The sequence below is a fragment of the Propithecus coquereli genome, unplaced genomic scaffold, assembly GCF_000956105.1.
Source record: "Propithecus coquereli isolate 6110/MARCELLA unplaced genomic scaffold, Pcoq_1.0 Scaffold595, whole genome shotgun sequence".
NCBI classification, from domain to species: domain Eukaryota; kingdom Metazoa; phylum Chordata; class Mammalia; order Primates; family Indriidae; genus Propithecus; species Propithecus coquereli.
In genome coordinates, this window is record NW_012151896.1 from 422,656 (window position 1) to 433,738 (window position 11,083).

The 11,083-nt window shown below is 40.9% G+C and overlaps 2 protein-coding genes across 2 annotated transcripts in view; one reads left to right on the forward strand and one right to left on the reverse strand.

The window, feature by feature from the left end:
* WDR77 (WD repeat domain 77) overlaps positions 1-3,996 on the reverse strand; it is a 40,764-nt gene extending 36,768 nt beyond the window's left edge. The window contains exons 1-4 of the mRNA XM_012659011.1: positions 3,725-3,996; positions 3,291-3,476; positions 1,918-2,059; positions 1,578-1,627 (exon numbers count right to left, since the gene is read on the reverse strand). Of these exons, the coding sequence (XP_012514465.1) occupies positions 1,578-1,627; positions 1,918-2,059; positions 3,291-3,476; positions 3,725-3,839 (493 nt within the window). The 5' untranslated portion in view covers positions 3,840-3,996. The remainder of the gene's footprint in view (positions 1-1,577; positions 1,628-1,917; positions 2,060-3,290; positions 3,477-3,724) is intronic.
* A 53-nt stretch (positions 3,997-4,049) lies between these two features.
* The window catches only part of ATP5F1 (ATP synthase, H+ transporting, mitochondrial Fo complex, subunit B1), a 10,268-nt gene continuing 3,234 nt past the window's right edge, over positions 4,050-11,083 (forward strand). Inside the window, exons 1-5 of the mRNA XM_012659018.1 lie at positions 4,050-4,238; positions 4,507-4,543; positions 8,511-8,656; positions 10,317-10,480; positions 10,873-10,998. Coding sequence (XP_012514472.1) covers positions 4,199-4,238; positions 4,507-4,543; positions 8,511-8,656; positions 10,317-10,480; positions 10,873-10,998 — 513 coding nt within the window. The 5' untranslated portion in view covers positions 4,050-4,198. The remainder of the gene's footprint in view (positions 4,239-4,506; positions 4,544-8,510; positions 8,657-10,316; positions 10,481-10,872; positions 10,999-11,083) is intronic.

An 11,083-nucleotide genomic window follows, 5' to 3' on the forward strand; every position in this document is an offset into this window, starting at 1 on the left:
GGCTTTTCCCTAAGAGCCAAAAGCAAAAGAAAGACATCCCCTTCAGTCACACCATAAACACAAATGTGGTTCTGTGACTTACTTTTGTTTCTGTCTAATAATAAGAACTAAAAAATATGACAGATGCTTGTCATAAGTATATATCCGACAAGTTATCTGAATTTAAAAATGAAGTCAGACTTTTTCTGACAGAAAGTTTAGTCTAACTTGGCCAACTGGCTTAACAATGCAGACTGGCTTTTGCCAGTTATGCTATTCGGTAGACATTTTGCATAAATTAAATAGGCTTAATCTACAAATTCAAAACTTTGACAAACATATGCTTGAAGTAAGTGTATAATAAATGACATGCCAGAAATAACCTTCTTTATAACTACTTCAATTTTGAAAATCACTGCTACATATGAATTAGAGGCTGTGGAAAACACTTTCTCTAAAGTGATTTAATCAGACTTTCCAAGGTAGTCTGAATATGGGCCTACCCTGAAGCAGAAGGACAGGATTAAATCGCCTTCCCCAGTTCTTTCCTAGCCTTAGAGTCCATAGAAAGCCACGGGATAACAAGTCAGAAAAGGAATTAATTGCTCACTTGAAAAAAAGCAAATCTCTGGGACAAGCACCACGGTGGTATACAAAAGATGAAGAACACATGGTTCCTCTACCCTCAAACGATTTGGAATTCAGTGAAGGGAATCAAACACAAACACAAAGAACTAATGGGAAAGGCTGAATGGGGGCAGTGCTGAAAAAGAGTTAGCATTAACCAGGAAAGCACATCATATGTCTAAGAAATAAAAGGCAAGAGAAGTATAGTATAGCTGAATCTCACAGCCACACACACATTAAGGCTCTAGAAATTATCTTCACAAAGAAGGGCTCCCAAAATAAAGTCAACTGCTAGTGCTGTTAGTGAAAGTAAGCAGAAAAAGGAACATTAAAGAGATGGTTCTCGCCAGAAAAATAGATATATTGTAGAGGTAAATATTCAAAAGTTCGAGATTCACAAGTCTCATAGTTTATCCCTTGAGAATGTCAAGGATCCACTGTGACTAGGTTAAGTTAGTGTGGTATGCTTGAACAGGGAATAACAGTAACAGGGCTTAAATGCTGTGATAAGAAAATGGGATTTTAATGTACAGGCCAAAAAAACCCAATGAAAGATCAAAAGACCCAAAGATTATAAGTGGAGAGATGAGTGCCACTGTAGGTGAGGTAAAGCCTGAAAGTGAATGGGCAGCAAGAAATGGATAGGAAGGTGACTGACCAAGTAAGTGGAAAAAGACCCAAGAGAACCTGGTGAACAACTGACAGTGGGGGAAACAGGAGGAATGAAAAAAAGGACTGAGAGTTTGAGCTCTGTGTAGCTAAGAAGGTGGTGAGACCATCAATAGAAATAGGGAAATTGAGAAAAGGATAAGGGATAGATATTGGAGTCTGATTATAGTTTTAGAAAAAAACTATCAGACAGGAGAACATGGAACCGCTGCTCCTAAGGTCCAAGAAAAGTCCAAAGAGCCCAAAGCGGAAAATAAAAATAAAACAACTAAGGCCAGGACTGGAAAGAAAGGAATACTCACCTCGGTATGAATTTAGTACCATCTGCTGAACAAGGTCCCAAACCTTGATGCTAAGAAGCAAAAGGAGAAAGACACTTAATCTTGACCTACACTCTTAATATAAACACGTGTTCAAACAAGAACTTTCTTTAATCAACATGTCCCATGTCTTTGCCTCCTGGACTCCTGCTATGGTCTATTTATAAGGGACTGCAAAATCTCTAAGGAAACCTTACAGACATGCTGTAAGTAGTCACTGGGTTCTTATAATAAGACCAAAACATAACTTAATGAGGTTAACAGGATAGTAAGAACACCCAAAGGAGGCCCATAGATGGCAGCAATGAGAACAGGGACCCACCAAAAGTCTTTGCTACCGCTGACAGCTTGTGTGCCAGAGCTCAGGACACTGACTGTAGACACAATGTCATCATGCTCATACTTGCAGAATTTGCTGACAATAAGTGTCTCATTCTCATCCAGCTCCCACAATTCAACAGCACCTGTTGGGGGTGGAATAGGGTGGGAAGGTGAGAGAAACATAAGCTTGGATTATACCAAGACAGTAATTCACTTCTAGGTTTCAAGTAGTCGCTGTCACTAAACTAACAAATTAAGTTATTCCTATAAAAGCAAAGTCCGCATCATCACAGGTTTTAGCTAACTTCCAAGCCTTTGGCTTTATGTTGTATTACTGTTTTCCTAATGACAGCACAGACAACTAGGTGGGGAAAGCTTCCAGAAAGAGACAGGGAAAGATGGACCACCCTGTTAAAGCCATTATTCTGCTTCTAGTGAGAGAACACTGGAAAATCAGTTCCCAGAAAATAAGAATGGAGTCTCCACAATTGCATAAGCAGCACACAGTACAGTGATGTTAACCCTGCCCAATTCTTTGGACGCTAATAAATATTTCCTGAACTACTTGAATAAATGCCTTGCAGAATCTTTAAAAAAAATGTTGAATAATTGACTGTCTTGCACAGTGACTAGGTTAAGTATAGAAAACTCCCCAAAAGTTATCTTGAATATGTAGTATTCAAGCTCAACTGTCAGAGAAGCTCAATCTTTTAAAAAAGTGGGACTTTTAAACTTCCATGCAATGCCTGCCAACTTCCAACTTCTGATTTTTTTTTTAATGCTAAAGACTCCATTGCTGAGCCTGACATTCACAAGAAAGCAGAATGAAGACAATTAAGAAGAATATGGGAAGAAATGGGAAGAGACAGGTAGGACAGATTAGCTTCAGCATCATCTTTAAAACCAAGATTGCCCTCGGTCTGGGCTGCAGGCTTGGAAGTAGGTTAAACAGAAGAAAAATGGTTCCAATCCATTTCTTTTTTTTTTTTTTAATTTTTTTTGAGACACAGTCTCACTCTCTTGCCTAGGCTAGAGTGCCGTGGCGTCAGCCTAGCTCACAGCAACCTCAAACTCCTGGGCTCAAGCGATCCTTCTGCCTCGGCCTCCCAGAGTACTAGAATTACAGGCGTGAGCCACCGCGCCCGACCCTCCAATCCATTTCTTAATTATGTTATAGATTTTTCTAGGAAATCCCACCGGACAATTTAGAATTTTGGAAAAGGCATTTCCCACCTACACAAGAATTTGCATTTGAGGCCAACACTCTCAGTTCCTCCAAGCACTGAGTATGGGACATTAAAGATTGAGCCCGGCCCGATCCGTCTGTACCCCAAGGCTCCATTCCACCAGGGGGATGAGGGGAAAGTGACTCACCTGAATCGGAAGCCACTAGGATACCTCTGTCCCCTACCCAAGTGAGGTCCGCCACTCCGGCCTCCGTCTGGACTCCAGCGGAGCAGAAGCCTTCGTTGGGGGCGGCACAGGGGTCCTTAAAAAGCCAGAGGGAGCCGGCCCAGCAGCGGCCACTCAGGCTGGAGGCCCCGAGCAGAAGCGCCCCATCTACGAGGGTACAAGCTGTCAGCGCGTGAGGGAGTGGAAGGGCTCGTCTCCATGGTGACCGCAGAGAACAGCACGCGGGCTGGGGCCGGGTCTGGACATAAGCTCAGGAACGCGGTGGGCAGAACTGGGGACCGCTCGGCGACGCGAGCCAGGGGTCAGGGTGGCATGCAGGGCGAGGGAAGGCTGGGAGGGTCAGTCCCGAGGAGGGGCGACTCGGGCCAGGGAGAGGGCTCGGGATCTCGGCTCACCGGACCGGTACCGCGAAGCTTCCAACTGCCGTTCCATACAGGCGGGCGCATTAGGGGGAAGGTTCCACTCGCGGACTGCCGGGGGTACTAGGGGGGGCGGGGTTTCCTTCCGCATCTCCACGGTTCCAACTTTCACCTAGAGCCAAACTGGACGCCGGCCGAAGACTCAGCTCTGAGAGTAATCCCCACGTGGTGTACCTCTGGACCTCCGCCCCTCTCTGGAGGCCGCAGCAACTCTACATCTCGCGAGCATTGCTTCTACGATTCCATACCGCTTTCGCGCGACCGCCCCCCAGCAACAGGCTCTGTGCCTGTTCTCGCGAGAAAAAACCTGCCGACGAAAGTTAAAGGAAAAAGGGGTACGAAGTTCTCTTCTCGCGAGACTTGCCAGCGGCCATCTTGCTGCTGTCCCTGACAGGTTCTCCTGTCGGGGTCACAGGGACGTTAAGACCGCTGCGTGGACCTTCGCTGAGCATGCTGTCCCGAGTGGTGCTTTCTGCCGCCGCCACAGCGGGTGAGGGGTATAGAGCCTGGTCTGACTGTCTGAGTGATTGGAAAGAAGCGAGCCTAGAGGGTCATGGAGAGGGGGCATGGCGGAGAAGAAAGGCGCAGGGACACTTGGGCCTGAGTAGGGAGTGATCAGCGCCTTTGGAAGGAAGCGCGGGCTCTTGGGGGACGGGAAAGAGGGGTACATGGCCTAGAGATCGGGCCCCGTGGGGACGAGGAAGGGGCAAACTAGATTTCACCTTGACTTTGCTGACCTGCGCCTTGTGTATCTGCAGCCCCCTGCCTGAAGAACTCAGCCCTCCTAGGTCCAGGGTAAGTGTGAGGAGTGTAATGCTCCCCTTCGTCCTTGTTTTTATCATCTCGTTTCGTTTCTTGGTTTCCTCCTCTTAGCTTTAGGCCAGAAATTTACTTTCTTCAGATAATTTTGGGGCGCTTAAACCTCATTCAAACACTTGTTCCCGTAACTACCAGGAATGTCGCCATATCACCTAATGGCAAAGACGTGAAGAGAATAAGTAATGTGTTCTACATAAACTAGAAACTGGTTCTGCTGTCTTCTAAGGCTGCCCCTCTCCTTTGTGACCTTTGACTAGAAGTAGTAGCCACATCCTGAATCAGAGTTATTAGATTACATAAACAAGAACAAATTTTGTTAAGTAAAACAGTGAAGCATGTTGTTTTCAGTCTGTCTCCCGGATTCCTACTTTTTACTGCCTGATCCTAAGAGTCAGAAAAATCTTTCATTGATTCAGCAAGTAATTATCTTGCCACCCACATAACCAAGGATAAAAAAAAAGAGTAAGGCTAAGTACCTGCAGTCATGGAGCTCACAATCTAGGAGGGGAGGCAGGTATAAAGTAGTGGTTTAGGGTGAGGGCTCCAAAGCTAGAGCAGGGTACACCTGGCTCTTCCACTTACTAGTTGTATGATGTCAATTTCCTCATCTGCAAAATGGAGATAATAGTACGTTGTGAGAAATAAGAGATTTAAATCCCGTGAAACTCTAAAAACAGTGCTTGGTACATAGTGGGCTTAGTAAATGTTAGCTGTTACTGTTAAAATTATTTCATAAGATATGTCAGTTTTCTTTGAGATTTCTCTTTTCAGTTCCAAGCTTAGTCCTAAAGCTTGCAAAATTTGGTAACTATCTTATGGCTTGAAAAGTGGTTTTAATTTATCTGTAATTAAGTCTTGCGCATGCAATAAAGTTAGGCTATAATTGACTGCTTCCAACTTATCAGAGAAAAAGGATTCCACACAAACATGGAAACAAATAATTGTGATACAGGTCATAAGTAAAATAACTGTATATACAAGATACAAGGACCATCCTTGATTTTCTTTCACATTCCATATCCAGTACTTGAGCAAGGCTCTTTTTCTAGATTACGTGTAGACTCTGACTACTTCTTCTCCTACCACTCCTACTGAAGTACAAACCACCACCAACTTTCACCTAGGCTATTTCAGTAGTCCCTTAATTAGTCTTGCATCTCTATTCTTGTCTCATTACTGCCCATTCTCACTATTGTGAGAATAAGCAGTCCTTCACCTAAAGCCTTCACCTAAAGGTCAGTCCTTCACCTAAAGCCTTCCAGAGCTCCCCATCCCACTTGAAATAAAATCCAAATTTAGCATAACTCAGAAGATCTGACATGAATTAATCCCATCCTACCTCTTGATTCCATGTCTTTCTATTCTCTTTTTAGTTCCTTCTCCAACTATACTGGCCTTGCTGTTCCTTTGAAAAGTGCCAAGTTCATTCTTGCCTCGGGATCTTTCTATTTGTCTTCTCTCTTTTCCCCAGGTCGTTGGCTCAACAACCCTCTTATCTGACCCTCTTAAAAACTCTTTCCCCTGTTCTGTGCCTTACCTTGCTCCATTTTTCTTCATAGCACTTGTAGCTACCTAAAATTATGTACGGACATACACACTTTCCATACCCCCACTAGAATGTTGAAGGCTGGGGCTTTGTTCATTGCTATGTTCCCAGTTCCAGGCATAAGTCAAAAGTCAGTAAATGTTTCGTTGATTAAATGAATGAATGAATGTTAGCCCAAGATGGGGGAGGCCTTTAGAAAGGATGTGACTGAGATGTTTTTGAGGCTGGTTGGGTTTGGCAGTCATTGGTATGAAGTCATGGTATGAAGGGCATGCCATACAAAACGGGCAGCGTAAGGAAAATTTTCGTTTGTTTTTGAAGCTGTTAAGTGTTAATAGTTCTATGTGGCTGGAGGATAGGAAAATGAAGTTATAAAATTTGATAAGTACTGGATCATATGTATTATATTAAGTATAATAGTTTGTTTTCTGTAGGCTGGAGAGAGCATGTTGAAATTTTCAAGTCAAATTTGTACTTTAGAAACATTGGCAGTAATGGGGGGTGGGTTTAAGGGGTACTTGACAAGAAGCAGAGAGACCAGGTTTTAGATTGTTAAACTAGTTTAAAGCAAGAGGTGATGAGGGCTTGAACTAAGCTAGTTGCGGAGAGGATTTGTGTCAGACTAAAGCTAATCCTCTAATGCTGTGACTTTGATTCAGTGGTTCACACCTGGGGCAGTTTCGCCCTCCAAGGGATATTTACCACTGTCTGGAGACATTTTTGATTGTCACCACTGTGGGGGCTGTGCTACTAGCAACTAGTGTATAAAGCCACAAGGACACTGCTAAACATTCTACAATGCCCAGAACAGCCTTTCACAACATCCAGTCCAAAATGTCATTAGTGCTGAGGTTCAGAAATTTTGACTTAAATGAAGGAATCTCAAGCATGATTCTCAGATTTCAAAGCTTGGTGGGGTAGCTAATATATTTGGAGGCAGAAATAATATCCAAAATGGCCCCGCACAGTGGCTCACACCTGTAATGCTAGCACTCTGGGAGGCTGAGGCTGGAGGATCGCTTGAGCTCAGGAGTTCAAGATCAAGCCTAAGCAAGAGTGAGACCCCATCTCTACTAAAAATAGAAAAATTAGCTGTGCATTGTGCTGTGCTCCTGTAGTCCCAGCTACTTGGGAGGCTGAGGTAGGATTGCTTGAGCCCAAGAGTTTGAGGTTGCTGTGAGCTTGGCTGACGCCAAGCACTCTAGCCCGGGCAACAGAGCAAGACTCCATCTCAAAAGATAAGTAGTAAACCAAAATCAATGAAATAACATAAACCCTTACATTGCAAGGGGATAGAGGTGGAGAGAGTGGGGAAGTATAGGGTAGGAAGTGGGACAAAAACGACTGAGAACTTGAAGGAGACTAAGCTTAACAGCAGATTAGATTTTATTTCATCAGAAGCTTAATTAGACATCAGTATGCTCATTGCATGCTAAAAATGCAATCTTAGGCTGCTTTAACGTAAGAATAGTTTACAAATCCATTGTTGATAATAGCACAATGGTTCAAGCCCAGTACTGGCAGTAGCAAGTTCTCAATAAATATTTGTAGAATTAATAAATTGGTCAGACTATATTTACAGTATTATGTGCAGTTCTGGATACTTCATTTTTTAAAAAACAAAACCAGAGAGCTCCTTGTGGTGGACAGTCAGGATTGTAAGGGGAATGAAATGTTTAACCCAGATACATGAGTGTTATCATACATAGAAAAGGAAAATTAGAACCAAGGATGTATGTAGCAGCTCAATGCAAAGATGAACATAATTAGAGCTACCCAATACTGAAAAGGCCTGTTACACGTAGTGATTAGCACCCTATCAAAGGAAGTATTCATAAAGGTCAAATTCTTAGCTTCAAGGAGCATATAACACAGCAGGCATGTAATAGCTACCCACTTACATAGAACTTTACCAGGCCTCATGCTAAGCACTTTATTAACTTAATCCTCTCTACAACCCAGAATGTATTATCTTATACTCCCATTTTACTGGGAGAAATCTGAGTTAACAAAAATTTAAGTTCCTTACTCAAAGTCAAGTGACAAGTCTAGGATTTGAACCCAAGGAGTCCAGCTGCTGAGTCCTTGTTCTTATATACTTCAGTGCTAATAATAGATATACAAGGTGCTAGACAGATGATCTGTGAGACTTATAGAAAACATTCCAGTACTAGGTAGAAGGTTTCATATGACTTTAAGTGTCTGTGATTAAGTCATTGTCCTTGTCACTGCTAATTATTAGACCCTAACCTTCCTATTCCAAGTCCATTTTCTTTCCATTATGTCAGTTAATAGGAAACTGCCTGTCCTCAGCCCCAATAATTGTTTTTGCTAATTGTTTATACATTCGTTCTCTTTAAAGAATAGGTTTTACATTTGTGCAATTGCTACCTGTAGGGTATTGCAAGCAACAAGAATCTTTCACACAGGACAGCCAAGTCTTGCCCCTGTACCACCTCTTCCTGAATATGGAGGAAAAGTTCGTCTTGGGCTGATCCCTGAGGAATTCTTCCAGTTTCTTTATCCTAAAACCGGTGTAACAGGTGAGCATTTGCCTAGTCTTTGATAGTATGTTTGGATGGTACACGAAAATCAAGTCAGCTATTTTTAAAAGGAAATTGTTGAAGTGATTCAATATAACAATTGATTTGGTTGCTCCAACTTGTCTTTGGCCTAAATTTATTTGGGATTTTAACTTAATCTTGCAACATTGTCTCTGTTTGTACACTAAAGTTTTGAATGCCTCCTCTATGCCAGGCATAGTTCTAGGCATACAGTGTTGAACTATGTTAAGTGCTTACCATCATGGGACATACATTCTGTTGCAGGATGGACAGTAAAGAAATGAGTAATTGTATAATGTACTGTCGGATAATAAAAAGAGCTATGGATGAAAATAAAGCCAGGTAAAGCAATAGAGACTAATAAATTGAGTATATATGGACATGAACACAAATTGGACCATTTTTATCAGTTTTTCTCCTTTTAAAACAGCATAAACATTCAAAACCATGCTTTTTGATAATGCAGTATGATTTACTTACATTATTTAATCTTTACAACAGTCCTATGAAGACATTTTTATTACCCAGAGGAACTAGAAAACAAATAATTTGCTGAGATTATATTAGTCTCTTTAGTGACTGAGCTAGACTTGAACCTGATTAAGTTTAGAATTCTTTCTGCTACACATACTGCCTTTCTTGCTGTACCCAAGTATACCGCTATAAATGTGGAACATTGGAAACCAAAGATATTTTTTTTAGCCCTGGAGTAGCATTTTTCTAACTGAAATTTCAAGAAACATTAGTGTCCTCAGGTCTCCATAAGTGATAAAAATATTACATGTGGTATGCCTTTCTTGCAAATTCACATTTAAAATTTATATGTTAAAGGCAATTTAAAAAGAAAACTGCTGAACCTTTGATGGGAAACTCTAGGTAAAATATATTTGAGACTGACACCCTGTTATTTTCATAATACATCCTACCATCCTTTGATAGTAGTGATTCTCAAAAACACTGTAAAATGCTGCCCTAAAGTCCTGCTTGGGCCCTAACATCTTGTGAGACACAGAGGAAAATCCTAAGGAAATGTAAAAAAATCATGGTTTTTGTCCTTTCAGAACTCATGACCTGGTTAAAGAAAAAAAGATAAATTTGAAGTATTATAATTAGGTGCTACAGGAGTTGAGATTCCTATTATTAAATTCCTCCTTTTACATGTATATATGTACATGTATAGTTGTAAGTAAGAGTGGATAAATTTTATCCTGCCCAGTGTTCCCATTCAATAAATAGTATATTTTGCCGGACAAATTACTTCAGAAAGTAACCTGACCCATCTTTGTAGAATAGTTCCTGTTTGTTGAGTTACTGTGCTAGGTATTTTACATATATTATTCCTCAACTTTATCAAACTAAATAAGGTACTGTTCCCATTTTACAGATGAGGAAACTAAGTTCAGAGATTATTTAGATTGCTCAGTTTCTTATAAGTTGTAGAGTCAGGATACAGTTTCCTTGAGTTCAGATTTTTGTTCTTTTAGCTCTGCCATACTGCTTCCCAATCCAGTAGCTTGTCTTTGATTATTTAAAATTATTACATAACCTTGCTTTCAGCTAATCAAATACAGAAGTATCTTTCTATCTTTCCCCTTTTAGGCATAGCATATCATAAAATAACTCTCTCTTCTTCTTTTAGGACCCTATGTGCTTGGAACTGGGCTTATCTTGTATTCTCTATCCAAAGAGATATATGTGATTTCCCCAGAGACCTTCACTGCTCTATCAGTAGTAGGGTTACTTGTCTATGTAATTAAAAAATATGGTGCCTCTGTTGGAGAATTTGCTGATAAACTCAATGAGGTAAGAACCATAAATGTTATTTCCCCATTTTAGACTAGCAGAAACATCAAGGCCATCTAGTGATAATTTTTATACGAGCATTAGAGGAAGAACATAGAAATGAATCTGATTATAATGAGTATAATCATAAGTGTCAATATTAGTTACTAATTTTAGATAAATTTTTTTGAATCTACCAAACCTTTCAGCTTTTCTATAGTTTTAGTCATTCAACAAGATATTGCATAGCTATTATGGGTAATTCTTTTCAAGGATTTGTGCATTTCTCCCTATGTATGTTTCTTAGTGTTTTCACAAATAAGAAATACAACTTTGAGGAAGCATAAAAATGAATATGTTTTTATTACCCTTGGTGTTTTCACTGATCTTTCTTGTTGAAATCATAATTGCAGCAAAAAATTGCCCGATTAGAAGAGGTGAAGCAAGCTTCCATCAAACAAATCCAGGATGCGATTGATATGGAGAAGTCACAGCAGGCACTGGTTCAGAAGCGCCATTACCTTTTTGATGTCCAGAGGGTAGGTTTCAGAAGTTTCTAAGGAGACTGAAGTTACTCATTTGTGTGCATTTAAAAAAAAGAAATTTAGAATCTCTTATGAGGAA